Source organism: Podarcis erhardii (genome assembly GCF_964252035.2).
Source record: "Podarcis erhardii genome assembly, chromosome: 16".
Classification (NCBI taxonomy): Eukaryota; Metazoa; Chordata; class Lepidosauria; order Squamata; family Lacertidae; genus Podarcis; species Podarcis erhardii.
In genome coordinates this window covers 33818287-33839304 of record NC_138514.1, presented here as the reverse complement: position 1 = coordinate 33839304, position 21018 = coordinate 33818287, and the positions used below count along the sequence as shown (strand labels likewise).

At 44.9% G+C, this 21018-nt stretch overlaps 1 protein-coding gene across 5 annotated transcripts in view; it reads left to right on the top strand.

The window, feature by feature from the left end:
* The first annotated feature begins 244 nt into the window (after positions 1–244).
* Positions 245–21018, top strand: part of USP32 (ubiquitin specific peptidase 32) — a 122346-nt gene continuing 101572 nt past the window's right edge. For 2 of the 5 annotated variants that reach the window (XM_081844042.1, XM_081844041.1), the window contains exon 1: positions 246–570. In XM_081844042.1, the coding sequence (XP_081700168.1) occupies positions 513–570 (58 nt within the window). In that variant the 5' untranslated portion in view covers positions 246–512. Of the gene's footprint in view, positions 571–21018 lie in introns of all 5 variants that reach the window. The other 3 variants (XM_081844045.1, XM_081844043.1, XM_081844044.1) reach the window with 2 other exon arrangements.

Sequence of the window (21018 nt, the reverse complement as noted above, 5' to 3'; positions counted from 1 at the left end):
ACCGGAAGTGAGCGCTGCGCAGCAGGTTCCCCTTTCCTCCTCCTCCTCTCCTCCGTTTTGCTCCCTTTTGTTTGGCTCGATCTCTAGGGACGCGCCCCGCCCCGCCGCCCCGCCCCTTTCCACCCTTCGTCATCACGCGCGGGGGGGGGAAGGAGGCGGGGCGATGTTTTGAACGGCGAGTGGGGGTTGGCGGGGGCGGAGTCAGTTAATTGGCGACGTCACGTGATTCGGCATGGAGGCGGCGGCGGCGGCGGCAGCAGCAGCAGCAGCTGAGGCGAGCAGCCTCCTGAGGAGTCGGCGGCGGCGGCGGTGTCGTCGTCGGCGCTGCTAGTGTCGCGAGGCCGGAGGGAGCGCGAGGGCGGCGTTGGCGTTGGCGGCAGCCTGCGCGAGGCTCGGGGTCGGGGAGGGAGGGAGCGGGCAGCCTCTGGGCGGCGCCGGGACGAAGCCCCGGGGGAGGCCCCGGCCGGTGAGGGCGGCGGAGGCAGCGCCCGCCATGGACTGAGGGAGACGCGATGGGCAACAAGGAGTCCCGCATCGGCTTCCTCACCTACGACGAGGCCCTGCGGAGGGGTGAGTGCTGGGGGGGGGCAGGCCTCTTAGGATAATGAGGGGGAGGTATGCTAATGAAGTGGGGGGGGAGTTTGGGGTCGGAAGGGGCGCTTGACAGGGAATGGCGGGGCTCCCTCTGAGGGGGGGTGTGTGTGAGAGAGTGTGAGCTTTTTTTACATTTGAAGTTGACCAAGAGGATGTTAATGACATGTAAATGAGGCGTGTGGGAGCGTGTTGTTTCTGTTGTCAAGTGGTTTTATTTTTATTTTTTTATGTTGCTCTAACCCGCCCTGGGACCTCCCAGTGAAAGGTAAATCTAATAACAATGTTAAGTGGGCATGACAGTGAAAAGGGGTGTCGGGTGCGCTAACGATATGCAGATGTAGGCAGGCACGGTAATGAGGTGAGAGGGCATTGGGTGGGCAGGGAGTGCGCTAATGATATGCAGATGTAGGCGGGCGTGGGAGTGTGGGAGGGCGTGGGCCGTAAGGTGCATGCCAATTATGTGCCACTGAGGGTGGGCACGGTAATGAGGGGCTATGCTAACAGAGGAGAAGATTGACTTCAGGGTATCTTTTGAGTGGAAGAAGGCGGAGCGATGTTAAGGGTGGACATCTGAGGCCTGCTTAGGAGAAATGGCAAGCTCCCTTTGGGAGAGTGGTTTAGGTCAAGAGTTGCATGGGTCAAGTGGGGTGTTTGAAGAGAGAGGAATGAGGAGTATGTGGGGTATGTGGAGTATGGGGGTACAGAAGTGGCTAAGGAGGAGTTTGCAGGGTGGTGGATGAGGGGGCCTTAGGGGTGGTAGGTTGCGGGTTAAGACTTGTCTCACTAGGAAAGAAAGCGGTGAGCCTGGTATGCTTTCTGCTTGTGACAGGGGCAGTTTATTATCTATTCAATTTATATACTACCCTTTATCCGAAGATCCCAGAGTGGTGTACAACATTTAAAAAACCATAATTTACAGAGCAAAATAAAAAGACCATATAACAATCAAAGAAAATAATCATAATAACAGGCCCCCTTCCTGTCCAGAAAGGGGTGCAGCCAAAGCTGATGGAAAGCACTCTATGCTACTTGGGCCTCAAGCAGCAGCAATGGGTCCAGGAGCACCCACAAGCTGCATACCTGCGCCTTCAGTGGGAGTGTAATCCCCTTAAGAGCAGGCAGTCTCCTGTTCATTTGGTTTAGGGAACCACTCACTAACAGTGCCTCAGTCTTATTTGGATTGAGCTTGTTGACTCTCCTCGAGTCCATTACAGAGGCAAGACACTGGTCCAGCACATCCACTGCCACACCTGGAGAGGTAAAGGAGAAATAGAGCTGTCTGTCTTCAGCATATTGCTGACAGCGTACTTCAAAACTCCATATGACCCCCACTAAAGCAGTTTCATTTAGATGTTAAAACAGCCTAGACGATAAAATTGAACCCTGAGGAACCCACATTGAAGGTTTCATGGGGCCAAAGAGCAGTCCCCAAGCATCACCCTCTGGAAACAGTCATTGAAGTAGGGCCAGAACCACTGTAAAACAGTCCCACTCACCCCCAATTTAGATAGCCTCTCCAGGAGGATGCAGTGGTCGATAGTATGAAAAGCTGCTGAGAGGTCGAGGAGGATTAACAAACATCTATTACCCCTGTCCCTCCCACTGACTGGGGTCATCATATGAGGCAGCCAGGGCAGTTTTTGTGCCAAAACCAGGCTGGAACCCTGATTGAAATGGATCTAGAAAATCAGTCTCCTTCAAGAGCTCCTGGATCTTGTCAGTGACCACCTGCTCAAAAACTGTGCCTCCCAAATGGAGGTTGGCAACTGGACAGTAGTTGATTAGGTTCTCAGAATCTCTAGGGATAGTTTCTTAATGTTAATTGAAGCCTTGTGGGGTAAGGCTGATGGGCAAGAGGAGTGTGGACAGAGACTATGGAGAGAGATACATTTCATTTGTTAAAAGTAGTTATATCCTGCCTTTCCACTATCATTTTCAAGGTGGCTCACAGTGCACCATTCAATTTCTTTTTAATTAAAAAATCCCACTTATGGGGTGAATGCAGCAGTGAGGTTTGGATGTAGGTGGTCTTAGAGTTAATGTATGTCTGTTGGGGGTAGGGCGCATTTTCCATGCATGTTCTTTGCAGCAGGGATTATGAGGCTATATGGAGCATATGGATAAGACTCGCATGGTAGTGCATTTGAGGTCCATGCTGAATGTAGATGGGGGGAGGATAAGTCAGGTTAAGGTTGCCAAAAGGCTTTTGGGGAGTGGGATCTGCTTTCCATGGGATTACTAAGATTATATATTTTAAACTTTGGATGTTTGGAAGCATTGTATGCATACTAATTATTATTAGTGTTTGTCATGGAATGGAGGAGGAGAATTGAATGGCCTTATGAGGCTGGGCGAGTGGGTTTGGCTCAGATTTTGCAGAAATGACAAAGATGCAGAAGAGAAGATGGTGTCAGGGAGTGCAATATTGCTATGATGGTGAGCTGGGGGTCAGGTTTCATGAAGAGTCAGGTAGATTTTATGACAACTGATGGTTGTAGCTAGGAGGCACAGGTGGCTCTGGAGGAAGAGAATGAGGATCACTGCTTGAATTCCTGGATGACGGGCAGAGGAGGCAGAGTCCTCTTCCTTTTTGTTGTACCCACACTCTTTTTGATGTAACCACACTTTTATGAGGGACTTACAATTTGGTTAAAGCTAGGAGGAGATGGGGGGGGGGCTCATCTGGGGATTTCATCAAGAGGTCCCTACATTCTGTACACTTCCCCAAATGCAAGAATTGGTGAGAACAGAGAATGAGGCTGAGTGGAGATACTGATTTGTGAGTGAAGTTGAAGCAGGGGGTGGGAAACCTGTGGCCCTCCAAATGTTGGATTCCAACTCTCATCTTCCCTCACCATTGATCATGCTGACTGAGGCTGATGGGAGTTTCTTTATCACATTTATTAATAACCTGCCTCTCAGGACAACAAATCCTTCAAGGCAGTTTACATTAAATGACACTGAAAAGAACTGCAATAAACAATATCAGTATATTAAAAAGTCATCAGGATCCTTCCCGAAGGGCAGCTGTTGGTAGGTCAGCATGCATATGTTTGTGTATGGTGGGAAGTTCATCTGGAGCGGGTTCTGAAGCGGCTTTCACCTGTATCCATCTCTGTCTGGAAATTAAAAAAAAAAAAGGAGTGCCACAATTTTCCCACCCCTGGCTTAGGAACTATGACAAGACGTCTGGTTGTGGCTTGAGAGTTAAGTGGTTGCATGGAAATAATTATAAGAACAACAATGTTGTTTTCTTTGTACCTTCTTGTTCCTCGCACAGGAGCCCAGGGCAGCTAGCAACAATCACAAAAATACAGCCTTCTAAAACCAATATTAAAGTTGCAATCCAAACTAACATAAATACGCTACAGTTATAACATGGTCAGCAATACTGTTAAACCAACAGAGCCCCCGCTGTTTTGTTCCAAAGGCAAGCAAAAATTTGTTGTCTCCTGAATGAGATTCACGTAGGACAGTGGTTTCTAACCAGTGTGCTGTGGCACCCTGGGGTGCCTTGAATGATGGTCAGGAGTGCCTCTGGCCTTCGTTTCTCTTCCTTCCCTCCCTCCTCAGATGCCCTCTCACGTCTCTGCCTCCCAAATACTTGTACAGCTGTTTATTGCAGCAGACATAGCTATAAGCTCTGCAGGCGAATGGTGCCTCTGGGAGGCGCCTCTCTTTGGGGCGGGGCAGTTCAGAGACCAGGGGCTGCAGCAGTTGCCTGGAAGACTCTCAAGGAGAGGGGAGAGGAGGCTGAGGGAACACTCCACAAGGGAGGGTGTTCTGAAATGGGTGTTTGGATGTCAGCTCTGCAGGCAAGGGGCAACATAACAGGGGTGCCACAGAAATAATGTAGTTGGTTAAAGGAGCCATGGACTCAAAAAGGTTGAAAACCTCTGATGTAGGAGACAGCTTGATCACCGCAGGGAGGGAGCTCCAGAGCTGGGGAGCTGTGAGTGTTGAGTTGGAAACCATAATCATTGCAGGCCAAGGATAAATAGCTGGGTTAGTAGTAGCAGGAAGAAAGCCTGTGTCGGGAAACTGTGGCAAAGGATGGATAGGCACAGAAGTTTCAGCTTGCCACAGTGTTAATTTTGGAGAATTGGGACTGAGGCCTAATCCGCATAGGAATGAGGCTAAGGTTGAGGTGGTAGTGAAGGTGCCTTGGAGGTACTGGCAGGGAAGTTTGTGGTGTTGATGCCTTGGCTCTGAGGCAGTAGTAAGGTTGATGGCTGGCAAACTGAAGGCGGTCATAACTGAAGTTCTGTGGGAAGGGGGAGGTCATACTGGAGCTAGAAAACACAGATCCTGGCTTGAGGGGGCAACAGAAAGAGCAGGAGGAAGCAGGCCAAAGAGGCTTGTAAAACAGGTGGTGGAAGGTGTGGTTGTGTAAGTATGTGAGGGATGCAAGACATACAGGTAGAAGGATTAAGCAGAGTGTGGGCATCGCTTGGTGTGGGATGAGGGATGCTGGTTATTTTTCAGAGTGCATGTATGGGGGGGGGGGGAGGAGATAAGTGACAAAGGGATATTGGCCAGGGAGAGATGGAGTACTTAAATGTGTCTGGGGAGGGAGGAATATCCTTCAGAGCTGTCCAGAAGAATGGTGAGAGGGGGGTGGTGGAGGAGAGAGGAGTCTGTGTTGCAAATGCCCTTTGCGCATAGGGAAGGCAGGAAGGGAGGGATCCAGCCGTGTTCATCTCCCCCTCTCTCTGTGGAGCTGTCAGTGTCTGTCAGGGCAAAGTGGCACGAAGCGCCTTTGCATTCGTGGCACCGCTATGGAGGACCTGAGACACAGCAATGACGCTTGTGCCTTGGACTGTACCTTGAGCTTTCTCGGAAGTACCAGGAGGGCAGTGCACCTGGGGGAGGGGGGATCAGCAGCTGCCTTTGGATCTCTGGGTCATTGCATCCTTTGGGGCTTGCTTTTGCATCATTCATTTGCAGAAACACCTGTGTTTCCCCCCCTTATCCTCCTTTACACTTTCCTTTCACTGGTGAAATCAGTTGTGTTGTAAAGTGAGGAGGGGGGTTGTAGACTGCTGCTGACACTGCACAAAAACAAAAAACAAACCCCACTCCCCAGTTCCTTTGCAGCCCTTTCGGCCACTGGTTTTTCTTGTTTCCCATGATATCAGTCTGTCGCATCTTCCCTCCTTCCAACAGCTTTAGAAGATCCTGCTTTAGAAGATCCTGCTTCCTTACCTGAAAGGAGCTGCGTCGTTTCCTTATGACTGCCGTGCTCTCTTGCATACATATCATACACCTGCTATTTACTTTACTGCTGTGCCTGGGGTTGTGCTGACTACGTGCTGCTTTGGAGGGATGCAGTGACTGGGGACAACGGCTGTGTTAATAGTTTTCCTGCCACACTGGTGATCTTTGCGCTCTTTTCCAAAAGCATGTGGTGAAAACTACCGTGACGCCGAGATGGGTGCAGACCTGGATGTCTTAATTGCTGGTCACTGCCTTCCAAAAAGCTTTACTGCTCGGTTGAGGATCCTCACCCACTGCAGCTGTCATCATAAGCTACAACTCATCTCTTAGCCTTTTCTCGGTCTTGTACTAAAGGACGGAGGTTTGGGGAATAAATATTTGGCTCTCACTGCACTGTTGGTGGCTGTTGCAGTGAGATCGAATCAGGGCTGTGTGTTAAGTTGTAGTTCTCCAGATGTTGCTGGACTTGCATCAGCCCCAACCAGCATAGCCAGCAACCAGGGATAGTGGGAGTTTTAGTCTGGCGACATCTGAAGGACCACAGGTTCCCCATACTTCGGTTAGAGACTCATTTAGACACCTTTAGACAGGATACATGGAAAGCTACTTCATACATTAAAAAGAAATCTAGAAAAAAATGCAAAATATGCATTCGCACAGCTAACTTTTTTCAGGAGGTCATGATGGGATGGAGCTTCCTGCTGAGTGGCAAAGTTGCATTTCCCGCTGCCTAATGTGAAGTAGGGCCCTAAGAGTTCAAGGCCAGGGTTTAATATAGCATCGGTCAATTCCTGGTATTTCCATTGTTTTCAAGCTTCCCTAAAACCATTCGTAGCACAGGTTATACATGCATGCCCGTTTTACTTCAAGCATACTTGCAGTTTTGGTGTAACAAGTAGCTTTTGAAGTAATTGTTACTTTAATTTTCTCAGAGGTCCATTTCCCAAACAGAAAATATGACTTGCAGTTTGCACAATGTTCTGTAATAGGAAGTCGTCACTGGAGGAATGCGGTTGAATTTCAAATGGGTGCTTTTACATGTTGAAATCTTGTTGCATTTCTATCGTGAAGCTTATCTCTTGATAGTCTGAAAAGGGGAACAAAGACTGCACAAAGTTACCCTGTTTAGGTTTTGAGGCGAAGACTGTGCAGGAGGGAGGCAAAAAAGAGGGAAAAATACTAATTTGGCCAATCATGTAAACAGCCAGTCTTGGGGTTGTGGTGGCGGGGAGCTAGAACAGCTTCTATGCAACCAGGCAGGGAAAGGTGCAAAAGTTGGCTCTGTTTTTTCCTTCTTAGGACACCAGTGACCCTCATAGTGGCTTGTGGGCAAATAGATGAAACATCTTGTGGGTTGGTAATTTATTCAATTTATTTGCGAAGTTGAATTTGTATCTTTTGACTGCTCAGATGGAAACATTGGCATTTTATTTAAAAAATCATATTTCATTTGGATGTCATGATAGGCTTGTTCCCATCACAATAAACCGCAGCTGCTTCTGCTCTTGGACTCATGTATTTTTCCCTCCTAGTGTGGCTGTGAGGAGGAATTCAGACGGGTTTGCTTCTATGGCTTCTGTTTTTGATTATCCAGAGCTTGCTGTGTTATTTGAATGCATCGGAGTGTGGTTAATGTTAAGTGTGGTTTGTATGACAATCCAATTTCAATCCATGGTTTATGAAGCTAGTGTGTTTCAGCAAACTATTGTTAAGATAGCTACAGTTTAGGGTTCAGACAAAGCAATACATCAGTCTTCTCCAATCTAGTGCCCTCCAGATGTGCTCGGATTACAGCTCCCACCAGTTTACCACTAGCATCGCTAGTGCTAGGGGATGATGGGAATTTTAGTGTAAAACATCTGGAAGGCACCAGGTTGTGCTACACTGTAGTAAACTGAAATTGGAAGTCAAAACTTCCTGATTCGTGACTGTGCATGGAGTGGGGGAGGGCGGGGCCCATAAACTCAGAAATTAGTTTCGTTCTTGTCATGATAAGCCAGCCTTCCTTCAACCTAGTGCCCTCCAGCTTTGGCTGGGGAGGGCGGGATATAAATAAAATTATCCCAAGTCTTCTGTTTGCAAAGTCAGTCAGATCTCTGCATTCACTCCTCTCTGAGCAGTAGTGTTTACAACTAAAGTTGTGTTCTTTCATGCTGTCTTTCTCAAGAAGCTCTGCTTGGTTGCATTTTTTGCAGCTACAGGGCTGGCTAAACAACTTGCCTGTTTACTTAGTCAGTGAATCATTCTGTGTTTGTGTGTGTGTGTAAAAACAGTGCAGCAAACAAAACATTTCCCTCTGCTGGGCTGCACCCACCCCTGTGACAACTCTGTAGGCAGTAGCAGACGGCAGGGAAGTCTGCTGCACCAAAATAAAACTTGTGTGTACACTTGTGGACAGCTGCTTCTGTGTGAAGGATTACCCTTTGCAGCTTCCTAACTTGATAACAACACTCTTACTGATCAAAAGTAAAACTTTTTGTGGTTCTTTAGAGCATGCACTTAAATCACCTTTTCTCATTTGCGTACAGTGGGGTGAGGATCCTCAGCTGAGCAGGAAAACTTTGTGAAAGTTTGGTGCCTTACGGTGTTTTTTATTTATTTTTTGAAAATGTATTTTACGTGGAAAGAAAGGGTGAATGCACAGGATAGTGAGTGAAAACTGTTAAAAAGACACTTAAGGGAGAAATAATACAGAAGCAAATAAAAAACAGTGGCAATAGTAGTAGGCAGAACTCCATTATGGCAGCATCAGTTGAAGGATACAGAAGGTCCCTAGTTAAATTTCCAGGATCTCCAGGTAGAGCTGAGTGTGTCGCCTGTCAGAAATCAATGGGAGCCACTGTCAGTTAATCTGGACATTAGTGAGCTAGATGGACTTGGAGTCTGGCAGTTTCCTATGTTCCTAATTGGCAGCTGGCCACTCCAAAGGCCTTTTCATAAAGTCTCGTGTTGTCCAGGTGATGAAAAACACGAGGGATATGTGTGTGTGTGTGTGTGTGTGAGAGAGAGAGAGAGAGAGATCGAGAAAGAGAGAAAGAAAGAAAGAAAGAAAGAAAGAAAGAAAGAAAGAAAGTGACTGACTGCTATTGTGTGTGTGTGCATGCCAAATTTGGCAGTTGATACACCTCAGAGCATATCTTAATATTCTTAAATTGTGAGTGGCAGCAGTTCCCTTTTTTCCATGTGTAAATATTGAGTGGGCCATTCTTACTCTGAAACATGGCAATTGATAAGCTGCATTCAGCTGTGACTTGCTCAAATATGTATATCATATTTTCCTTGGTTGTGGAACTCCCTTCCTGCATAACTACAAAATGCCCCTACACTGCAGGCTTTCAGATGTGCCTTGAAAGTTCATTGATTCCAGTATTTAAAAATGGTAGACACAATTTGTATTGAAGCTCCCCTACACTTGCAGTGGCCACCAACTAATGACTGCTACAGGTGCCTTCAGATACAGAGTCCTCTTGCAATCTTCACCTTGTCTCATACTCCTGGCAAAGAGAGCTAACTAATGTCTTGCTACCTCTTACCACAAAAACCAACTCTGTTGAGAATGTAAAAAAAATTGGTGGTAAATAAGCACATCATAACCAGGCTTTAGTGTCATACTAATTCAAAGAAACAGGGACACATGGTGAGGGTGGGAGTACACAAGAATGATCTGCCATTTTAAGGCTGGGGAGAATTAAGAAATGACCCTAACCATCAGGGCAAAGACTTCATTAGGCCAAATGCAAGGTGATGTGCAAGCTTTCAGGTACTCCAGAACTCTTCATGAGGTGAAGGAGATGTGGGATAAGCAAGTACATGGGCACCTCTGGAAATCCAGCAGGAAGCCGTTAATGGCTCCAACCCATCAATAAAGAGCATACTACTGGCCACTTCTGAGCTGATCAGGTTCTAAATTTTCAAACCACTGGACGTGTGGCCCAGAGTAGATTCTGGGTTTGTGAGTCTCTGGCTTCAATTCATGCAGACTGGCTTTCTGTGTTGGGAGGAGAGCTATGATGAGTGCATTGCTGACTCAGTACTTAAATTAGCTGAGCAGTTCACTGTAGTCTTCTAGAAATGTCACATTTGTCCTGGAGTCTTGGCTTATTATGGAAGAAATCTTGGCTTATTAATATATGCTCAATTAAAGCCTGTACAGTTAAAGCATATTCATATTTTCTAAAGGTTAGTTTCTCATAATGCTTCCAGTGCTGTGTAGTTGTTTCACCGCATGGGTTTTAGTGCACAAGCCTAGACTCCTCCTCGGCTCACATGGTCCTTTCACCCATCTCCTCCCCCCATACAGCCAGAAATTCAGAAGCTTTTACTCTTACTTAACCCTGGCTTTCAGTTTTGCCTGAGCTCAGGATCACTTTTAACACTAACTATGGTACTTTAAACAAGCTGGCTTTATAAGCTGCAGTTTGAACTTGACTTGTTCTGAAAGTTAAACCACAACCCCCAGTTTGGACAAAATGGGAATCTGTGGTTTGTTAAAACTGAAGATAAAAAGCTTCTGAAGTCTTCCCCTGGGCTGTGTGGAGGGGAGAGGTTCATCTGAGAGGATGCAGACTTTGTAGTGCTAAGCCATAGTTTAGTCTTGTGTTCAAACACAGCCATTGTTACCATAAGCTGGCGTTCATTGCCAAGCCTGCTTGCCATTAATTCCAGATGGGCATGAATCTTGTGTTTCTCATTGTGGGGTGGGTGCAGGTGGTTAACCCAGGTGGTTAGCTGGAATAAGCTGTTGGGGCTAGGCTGGGTCAGCAACAACTGTACCCAAATCTAGACCTACTAACTCAGAGCCATCGAGCTCAGTGGCCTGAAACTCGTCCCTGAAATCTAGCAAGCAGAGTGGCATTTGGTTGTTGCCCGCAGTGACAGGCTCCTAGTGTTTCAGTCCAGGGGGCTTCAGGGACTGATGTTGCTTTGCTCACAACTGTTGTGCCCTTCCAATTGTTGGATCCAGTCTTGGACCTTGGGGTTCTTGTTCCAGCCTTGAAGTTGCCAATAAAGCACGGCTTTGCTCTGCCAATGCCTATTTGCAACACAGCATACCTTTCCAGAGTTCTCTGCATTAATCCTGTTAGTTCTCCGCCTCTTGTGATTGCTGAAGATATGTGATGGCCAAGAAGAGAAAATAAATAAAGACAGACCTCAGAGTAAAGGGCAAGTTCAGTGGCTTTTGCAATTTGCCTCTGGGCTGGGAAGTCACCCAAGCTGTAAATTGCCCTGGCTGTGGTGATAACCTGTTTGGGCAGCCACTGTGTGATGTGCTCTTAAGAGATGTGTGTTAGGAAGGGTGGATAGGCCTGTTGTCTCCCTTTTCTCTTCTAGCCTTAAAGGGCCAGCAGCCCTTTATTGCTAATTGCTAGAAAGAGTCACACTCTGCATGGCGCTTCCTGGGAAGCTGTGTTGGCAACAGATATTTTTAATGACACTGAAAGAAACTGCTTGAAATAATTCCTTATACCACGGGAGCTAGCGCGCGCTCTCTCTCTCTCTCTCTCTCTCTCTTGTCTGGTCAGACTGATGATCCATCTTGCTCTGGATGGCTGCAGCTCTCCAGGGTTTCAGACAGAGAAGGCTTTTTCTCAATGAAGGCTTCTGGATCCTTTTAACTGGATATGCTAGAGATTATTGTTAACACCTCTTAAGATATGTAGATTTCTTGCCTTTTTCAGAGACCAGATCCTTTTTTTACTGGTGTGGTAATTGCTGAAGCAAGTTGTTCTCTTCTTGAAAGTAGTTCCTTTATCTTAATGTAAACATTATCTCAGTGGTTGAATGGCTGTGTGGTATTTGTAGTGCTTAAAAGATGCTTTAATGTTCCTCACTCCTATTTTCATATTAAAAGGACATTTATATGAGACAAAAGACTCCTCTGGCGAAAATAACTATAGCTGGGGAAAGTAGGGAACCTTCTAATGTTGGATTCTATAAGCAATGATTTGCTCAACTGTAAATGCTGCTCTTTCTGGCAAGTTAACTGGTGGACTAAAATATTCTAGTAATCTTAATGACAGCAGGCTGTCTGGGTCTTAAAGGTTCATGAGTATATTTCTTGATTTTGTTTTCTTATGTTTCTGTAGCTTTTTCATCCCTACCTGTATTTATGATAATCATCCTGTTAATTTTTCATCGTGGATTTACATTAAAAATGTGCCCCCTTTGACCTTCAGAAGAGATGTTTGAGGTATAGTGCTGCTTTGGTGTCTTTCATATCACATGTTTAATTCCTAAATAATGCAGCCTGTCTGCATTAAATTCTGGGAACCAGATTTTAAACAACTGCATTTAATGACAGATAAGTAGCCGTGTTGGTCTGCCATGGTCAAAACAAAATAAAAAAATTCCTTCCAGTAGCACCTTAAAGACCAACTAAGTTAGTTCTTGGTATGAGCTTTCGTGTGCATGCACACTTCTTCAGATACAGTGAAACAGAAGTCACCAGACCCTTCTATATAGTGAGAAGGTGGGGAGGGGTATTACTCAGAAGGGTGGTGGGATTGGGTGATTGGCAGATAGCTGTGATGCCAATCAAATGCCATCAAATGCCAACAGTGTCCTTCAGCCCTCTATATTGGACAAACAGGCCAAACCTTACGCCAAAGAATAAACGGACATAAATCTGACATCAGGAATCACAAGACAGAGAAACCAGTAGGAGAACACTTCAATCTCCCAGGACATTCTATACAAGATCTCAAAGTAGCTGCTCTATTACAAAGGAATTTCAGAAATAGACTGGAAAGAGAAGCTGCTGAATTGCAACTTATTACCAAACTTAAAACCATGGAGAGACCTGGTCTGAACAAAGACATTGGATTCTTATCTCATTATACATGACAAAGCCATTTTTCACCTTCTCACCCCTTGCTTTTTCCTGCAAGACCTATTGCAGTCGTTAAGAGTCGTCAACAGGCTCATCACAGCTATCTGCCAATCACCCAATCCCACCACCCTTCTGAGTAATACCCCTCCCCACCTTCTCACTATATAGAAGGGTCTGGTGACTTCTGTTTCACTGTATCTGAAGAAGCGTGCATGCACACGAAAGCTCATACCAAGAACTAACTTAGTTGGTCTTTAAGGTGCTACTGGAAGGAATTTTTTTATTTTGCATTTAATGATTGCCTGTTGCTAGGGATACCACAGGCAGTTGCTGGACTCGTTTGGACATTTGTTCTTGGTTGGTATCTGGCAGAAGAGACTTAATTTGCTGGCATTCGGGTAATAACCCTGTTTTGTAATCCTTGATAAGAGAGGAATTCACCATCAAGATTAGCCTAAAGAGAAAGTGAAGGGAACTACCTACAGATGTTATTGTAAATCATGATGTGGTCAGGTTGGAAGTGAATTGTATTTTGAATGTGTTCTTCTTCCCTGTTGGTGAATTCTCTTTGGAACTTTGTCCTTTAAGGTAGCTTTGCAAACCAGTACAGACAATCTTTTTGGCACATCTGGAGTGGTGATGTCTTGGAGGCATGTTTTGCCCAGAAAGAGTCGATATTTGCCCCTTGCAAATTACTGGCTATAAGCCTGCAACTTCCTTTCTGCAGCCTTATTTTATTATTATTTCTGTCTCTCTTGCTATAAATAAGTTAGCCCTTCAAATAAATCCTCTCTTTCTTTTTGTCAGAAAAAATGACTGCAGTGGTACCTCAATCCAAACTTAATTTGTTCTGGAGGTCTGTTCTTAACCTGAGGTACCACTTTAGCTAATGGGGCCTCCCACTGCCACTGCACCACCGCTGCGTCATTTCTGTTCTCATCCTGAAGCAAAGTTCTTAACCCGAGGTACTATTTCTGGGTTAGTGGAGTCTGTAACCTGAAGCGTCTGTAATCCGAAGTACCACTGTATTTATTTCGGACTATTTATCTTGAACTATTTACCCTGCCTACTAACCAAAGTTACATTGTGAACTGCCCAGAGATCTACGGATGAAGGGTGGTATACAAATTTACTGAAATAAATAATAAATCAAAATAAAACAATAAGATTCTCAAGGTGGCTTACAAGAAAACATGATAAAATAGACAGTGATGCAGTAGTCACTACAGCAGGGCAAAGGTGTATATAAGTTGCCCCTCCCCCTTGTTTAATATTGGTGTGGCATTTGCTGGACCTGATTCTTAATACTTTCAAACAGTATCACTGGGTTTCAACTTCCTTCTAATTCTAGTTTTTAAGAATTTTTGGTGCTTGTATTTTTTGCCAACACTGTCCTGCGTGCTCGATGTGTGTAACCTCCTGAAATAACTTTAGTTTCCCTGAGAAGGGGGAAGTTTTAAAACCAGAACTTAAAATGTCACAGAGTTTCAGTGGTAAAGAACAAAAACTCCCTTCAAAATTCCATATAAAACAGACAACCAGAAACTGAGTTGGGCATTTTCCATAAGCAGACTTATTACTGCATTTTGTTGTGTTTTCTTGCTGTGTCAATGAATGTTCATTTGGATTCAGCTGTCAACTTTTAACAAGGAATTTTGAATCTCTGGTGAACTTTGTTCTCTGGGTATTCATTGCTTGCTTGACGTACAGAACCTTAGGAAAGTGTTTTGTGCCTGATGGCCACATTTGCTTCTGGGCGACCTTCTTGGGGGTGGGGCACATGGTGAGCAGGGCTGGTGGCAAAAGTGGGCAGGGCAGCAAATGTAAAATTTACCCTTTGTATGGTAGACTAGTTTCTACACATATTCACACACCCCTCTCTTTCCTCCATCCAGGCAAGCAATAGGCATTATCATATTTCAATGGCATATTCCAGTTGACACAAAAACATTAAAGGATGTGTGTGCAATGTAGAGAGAGGGGTGTGTCCAAGGAAATGTATCCCTGGGAAAGTCCCAAGGGCGAGATAGAAAGGGCCATCTCTCTCTCTCTCTCTCTCTCTCTCTCTCACACACACACACACACACACACACACACACACGGTCCTGCCTTAGAATATCACTTTGATGGGCTAGCTGGGAGTGGCACAAATGTTATGGGGCAACAGCTGGAGCAGTAGTTGGGGGGGGTGCAGTGCTGGATAGACATGCCTTTCTCCATTGCTTCATTTGTTGCTTATTGTTCTCTAGCTGCCACACTGTGCTGTAAAGCCTGCCCAAGAATGCCTGGAGCATCACCTTTGTGGGCTAACTGGGAGTGACCTGTTTAGCTTGCCTGTGTCCTCGTGACAGCAAACATCCCAACATAGTGCAGAACTCAACAATGCCCCATCTGTTTAAAAACTATTTGGGTGGGAATGAATGTTTACGTGTACAGTATGCATAATACAAACAATTTGGTGGTGTCAATTTGTGGTGTGTCTCCCCGCCCCCCACTTTGTTCTAGAGAACCCTGCTGATCCTTAGCAGTTAATCAGCAATATCTCAGTAAGAGAATCCCTGTGAAAGAAAGCTCAGTTTGGAAGGGATAGCAGTGAGGTCCAGAAACCCAGCTGGTGCCCTGTATGAACTTAAACATGTGCCCCAGAGCACTTTTAAGGGGGGAAACAGTGCATAAATGAGACGTCCTTGACATCTATTTGGTATAATCCTAAATATTCACAGTTTTGAAAATTTAATCCATTGCAGAGGTATGTTAGCTGAGAGGGCATATAAGGTGAGTGCACAAGACTGATTTTAGTAGGTTCTGTGGTTCATTCTGGTAATATATACAAGGCAGTGTGTCCTGCATTCTAGTATTGTACCCATTTGGGAGAAGGGCCTCAAGTTAGTGATAGAGCACCTGTTTCCCATGCAGAAGGTTCCAGGTTTAGGCACTGGTATCTCCAGCTAGGGCTAGGAGAGAGAACGGTGTTGCCCCATGCTCCTGGACTGCTTTTGGGGAGGGGCAGGGGAGCCGTAAGGTCATGAATATAAGCCACACTTATAGTCCACATGGGCAGAATTTGGAAAAAAAAGTGTGCCTTATATTCAGGCCAATATGGTATTACTCAGTTGTCTGAAGGTGTTACCAAATTTTGAATGCACATTTTCTGTCTTCAGTCTTGTTTGGAAAACTCTTTTAACATTTTGATAGCTTATATTAATGTGCTTGTTTAAATTAAATTGGATGGATTATTTTAGTGTATTTCTGGTTTTTATGGAAGCCGCCCAGAGTGGCTGGGGAAACCCAGCCAGATGGGCGGGGTACAAATAATAAATTATTATTATTATTATTATTATTATTATTATTATTATTATTATTATTTGATGGATTGATGAATTATTGTTAACGGCACCAGATGGTTCTTTTCCCTTTTTTCTTTTGTTACATTAGCTTTATTTATTTATTTATTTATTTATTTATTTATTTATTTATTTATTTTAAAAAAGAATCCCAGAAGGTTGTAGATGTTTCTGGGGCACGTTCCAAGGTGCATACTCAGTTCCTGTGTTGTTTAGGCCAGTCCTGTTGAGACGGCCAGAGTGGAACACACTTAATCTCCTCCTGTGGCTGCTCACTTCAGGTGAAAATCAGTAGTGATCTTACTTCCAAGGAAACATGCCTGCCATTATTGCTCCTTTGATGGAGCAATCCCTAATAAGCTTCCAAGTAATCTCAGGGTTTCGTGAAAACAGTGTGGAGAAACAGTGCTCTAGCAATAGCATTAATCTTTCCTGATTTAAACATTTGATGGAGCTGTCAAAACCTGGCGGGCTTGCAGTATTACAACAGTCTTGGATTCTTCCAAGTAGTTTGAGAGCAAAGTCCTTGAGTGACTTAGGATGTGCTGGAGCACAGGATTCTCAGCTCCCCTGCCCACCTCTTTCTTGTCTTTGCTTCTGTGATAGGGCATGACGCAAATCTTTGAAGAAGAATCTCCCGCTCCCCAACATTAAAGCTGGCACAATATGACAGCAGAGGAGGTTGCAAGAGACATCTCTCTTGGAGATACATCTCTGCTTTGAGGACTCTTGTCAATTTTAGTAGAAAAGCTTGCTGACTTTTGGATTAGGAGTTTTGTTCTTTATGTCACTTTTGCTATGTGAGAGTCAGGCATGTGGAAGCGAATGGATGACAAATTGTGTTAGGAATTGGAAGTGAGGAAGTGTCTTTGTAGTTGCTATTCATGGGACTTATAGGGAATGTTCTCCTGGAGGGATTTAACCCTCGTCATCTGAGGCGTGTTATCAGTAGGCAGTCAAAGGTGTTTGACCAGTCACATGTGTTGACCAAGGAAAGACATGCATCAACCAAGTGGTAGAGGCATTGGCTTTGCATGCAGAAGGTCCCAGGTACAACCACCAGCATCTCCATATGGGGCTGATTGGAAGGACCCTGTGTGAAACCTTGAAGGGCCACTGCCAGCCAGCATAGACAGTAGTGAGCTAGATAGGCCAGAAGTTTGGCTCAATATAAGGCTGTCCTATGATGGGGGAACCTCTGGCCCTCCCAACACATTTCCATCAGACCCAGGAAGTGTATCCAGTGGACAGGGGCGATGGCAGTGGTAGATCTAGAGGACCACAGGTTCTCCACCTATTTAAACTATCTGTGGGAAAGTTTTGTAAGCAAAGACAATATAAAGGCACAAGATGACTTGAATCTGCTACTCTCCACCTTTCTGAATTCACCAAATTGTGTGCCTTTGTGCTCTCCCTTGGCCTTATTTAAATCATGACTTTAATTAATGATAAATGTGTCAAATAATAGACATACACAACCTGTTCAAAATATTTAGCCCAGAGGCACCTTGTGTCATAAAGCTGTAAAAATAAATAAGTAAAACAGTGCATCAGATCTTCTTTTTTTAAAATGCAGACACCCTAAAATCTTGTTTCTCACACTGTTCGAGGTGGTTTATGACATGTTTTAAAACACCAAACAAATGTCACTCTGGAGAAAGGGGGTGAGGCCATTTGGAAACCCAAATTTATTTAGTGGTAGCAATAAAATCAGAACCTGCTGAAACAGCTGCAGATCAATTCTCAAAAGCTTGCTTTAAAAGGTTCTCTTTATTATTTCTATCACAGCTTTCGGCCCACGCAAGGGACACTGAAGGCAGCTAACAATAATAGGTAATACAATAAAACAATAAAAAATTGTATATCACTTAAACAATGAAGAGTGACAAATGTAGCATAGCAATTGCCAGAGAGAAGTCTTTTAACCTATTATTCAGGACAAATGCATGCTGATAAAGTAGTGTCTTGACCTGGTGTCTGAAGGCTATCAGAGAAGGAGGGACCAAGTGAGTCTTCTAGAGCAAAGCGTTTCAAAGCCTGGGTGCCATCCCTGCGAAGGTCCCGACAAAGATGTGCTTTAACAAACCTTCCTAAAACGCATACAGCATGAATCGGCTCCCTTGAAAGCTTGTTCCAGAGCTTTGAGACTGCTGAAGAAAAGGCCCTGCATTTTCTTGCTGCCACTCTAATCTTAGGAGGTGACGTACCATCACGCCTGTGGGTGATGTATGTTCGTGTTTTTTGCAGATATGCAGATCTCAGGCATGTATGGCTTTTCCACTACACCTCACCCCATTTCATCTCCAGCCTAAGCTCTGTTTGGGGTCTAGATTCTGACTTAGCAAAGCTAAATCCCAATACTGATGATGTTCTTTGCAAACAGATACTCACCCTCCATCATATAGACAGCATTTGAAACTCCTTATTGCTCCAAGGAGTAACTTTGCAGCCCCGCTGCCCCCATCACATCCATTTTTTCTTTTCCTTGCAGGCACCACATTCAGGTCCCACTTTGTATATGGCTCTTCTCCTGCCTTTCCTCATCCATTTGTTTTCCTCTGTTCCTTCCCCATCTTTAGCCTGCTGTGTCAAAAGAGTGTTCTCTTTGTTCTCCTTCCCTTTTTTTTCAAGAGACAAGCTGTGCTGGGCAGCGTTAACTTCCTTTGCTTACTTGAGGGGGTTTGAGGGGGAAGTGAGCTGAAAGGGGAATGTTTTGGGTCCTCACTGCAGATTTTTTTCTTCGGAGCCTTTGGGCTGCTGGGGTCACACAGAGAGGAGGGCAGCTGCTCTCCAGTTTTTCCCCTTTGCCTTCACAAATTCATAATACAGTTTAGAGAATATATTTGTAGAGGTCCCTAAAATGTTTACTAGTATTCCCTCCCACACCAACCATTGTGGTCATCTGTCACCTAAAAGGTGAGAGAACTAAAGTTTATAAAGCCTTCCTGCATCATTGCCTTGAGGATCTTTGGATGAGACAAAGGTGACAGACTGTTCATATGGTGTAGAAATGCAAGGCCGTTGGTTGGTTGTTTTTACAACTGTTTTAGGTTGAAATGTTTCTAGTATGTTACAGGACGTTCCTGTGCAGATCAGTTAAGATGCCAAGGCTTTGAGCAGCCTGATTGTTGGTATACTATAGACTCTGCCTGTCTTATCTACTTGGGTTTCATTTTCATGGTGGCAGTACAGAATAATAATAAAAGAAACCCATGCATCCAGTAAAAATGGGTTGCTGCATTTGTAATTGGTATTGCAATTATTGTTATAAGTGTATGTAGCTTAAATTCTATAAATGTTTAATTGTATTTTAATGACTGATTTTTCTATGTGTTTAGCAGTTTTTGTTTTTATCTGTAAACCTCCTTGAAAACCCATCAGGGAAAACGGCAGGATATAAATAACTATATAATATAATATCAGTGATGTTGATGATGATAGCATATAAATGCAGCGTAAAACCAATTTGGTTGTGAGTAAAACCATCACAAAACCTGGGAAGGTGTATTTCTGGCCCCAAGCAAAACTCATTTAGAAGTAAGTGTCAAGCAAACTTTCCTGGAAAGGGTCTGCAGAGATGATTTTAACAGACAGGCAGGCAGAAGTGGAGCTAGGAAGATCCTACAGGTGCCCCAGTCCCGAACGGTGCAGGGCTTTTAAAGCAGGCACTGCCATCTTGAATTGTGCCCTGGAGTCTGACAAGGCCAGTGTAGTGTGCACAGCACTACCAATATCCAATCCCAGCCCCAGATAAGATGCCTTGTAGTGTTGCATTTTTAACCAACTCCATTTTCTGTACCTCCCCCCCCCCAAAAAAAAATTGTGAGACCTAAAATGCCCAGTTCAGTGTCTATCCTCTTCCAAATAGCTTTACTTAACAAAACAAGGTGTACACAATAAAAGCATAATGCAGAAATAATTCCGTCCCTTCCCGCACACAATTCCTACCAAATTCTGGACACTGAATGCCTGCCTGAAGAAGAAAATTTGCAGCTAAAAGCATAAGAGTAGCCCTGCTGGATCAGGGCAAAGATGCCTATTCTGCAAAGCCCTCAAGCAGGATCAGAGTGCAGCAACACTCTCCCCACCTGCTGTTTTCAGCAACTGGTATTCCGAAGCATGCTGCACCTCACAGTGGAGGTTGAACAGCCATCCTGCCTGGTAGCCACTGATAGCTTATCCTCCAGGGATTTGTCTAATCCTTTTATCAAACTCCTTTAGGAAGAAGTCTAGCTTGGGCTTTGTAGGGGAAGAGCTCCACAATTGTAATGTAACTACTGAGTACATTTCTACAACTATGTATCAGGGTGTTTGTGTGTCCTAATCTACAGGGGAGCGTATCAGATCAGCTCCCAGGTCTGAAATCTCCATTATTTGTTGTTTTGCAAATATGAGGGGTAATTAAAGTGATCAGCTTGACAGGGTAATTGCAAGGATTGCTGAGGTGCGAAGTGCTTAGAACACACAAGATGTTAACTTTATGGGATATTTTTGTAGCACCTTCTGTTTGCAAAAGTCAGCCATTTCACGTGTGTTGGGAGACTTGTCCTGGCAACACAGCTAGAGAGGGATGAAAGCAGAGACTGCAGCAATGGGGGGGGGGCTGTAGGGGGTTGAGGTATTTCCCCAAAGCTCTGAGAAGGCAAAGATGTGTGCTCCTTCTCCTGGTTTACCTCAAGCCCAGAGGGACTCTGATCGGCCCTTGGGCTTGTAGGGCATGCAGAGTCCAGCACCGAATCTGATTTAACCCCCCTGCTGCTCTCATGGTTCTCATGCCAAAGGGGTGTGGATCTGGTGTAAGTATTGGGGAAGTGAGCAGAGTGTGTTTGCTAGCACATGATTGGTCCCAAGAAAAGAGGGGTGCAGCACACTTGCTCTTTTGCCTCTCAAGACAGCCCTGTAGCAATCGGGCTCTGCATATGACTCTCAGGTCTCTTCCTAGGCCACCTCCCCTCACTACCCCTGTTCCATGTCCTTGAGCCTGTAGTAGCTAGCCGTTCGGGTGCCCAGTGTGGCGCACGCCGTCCATGGGGG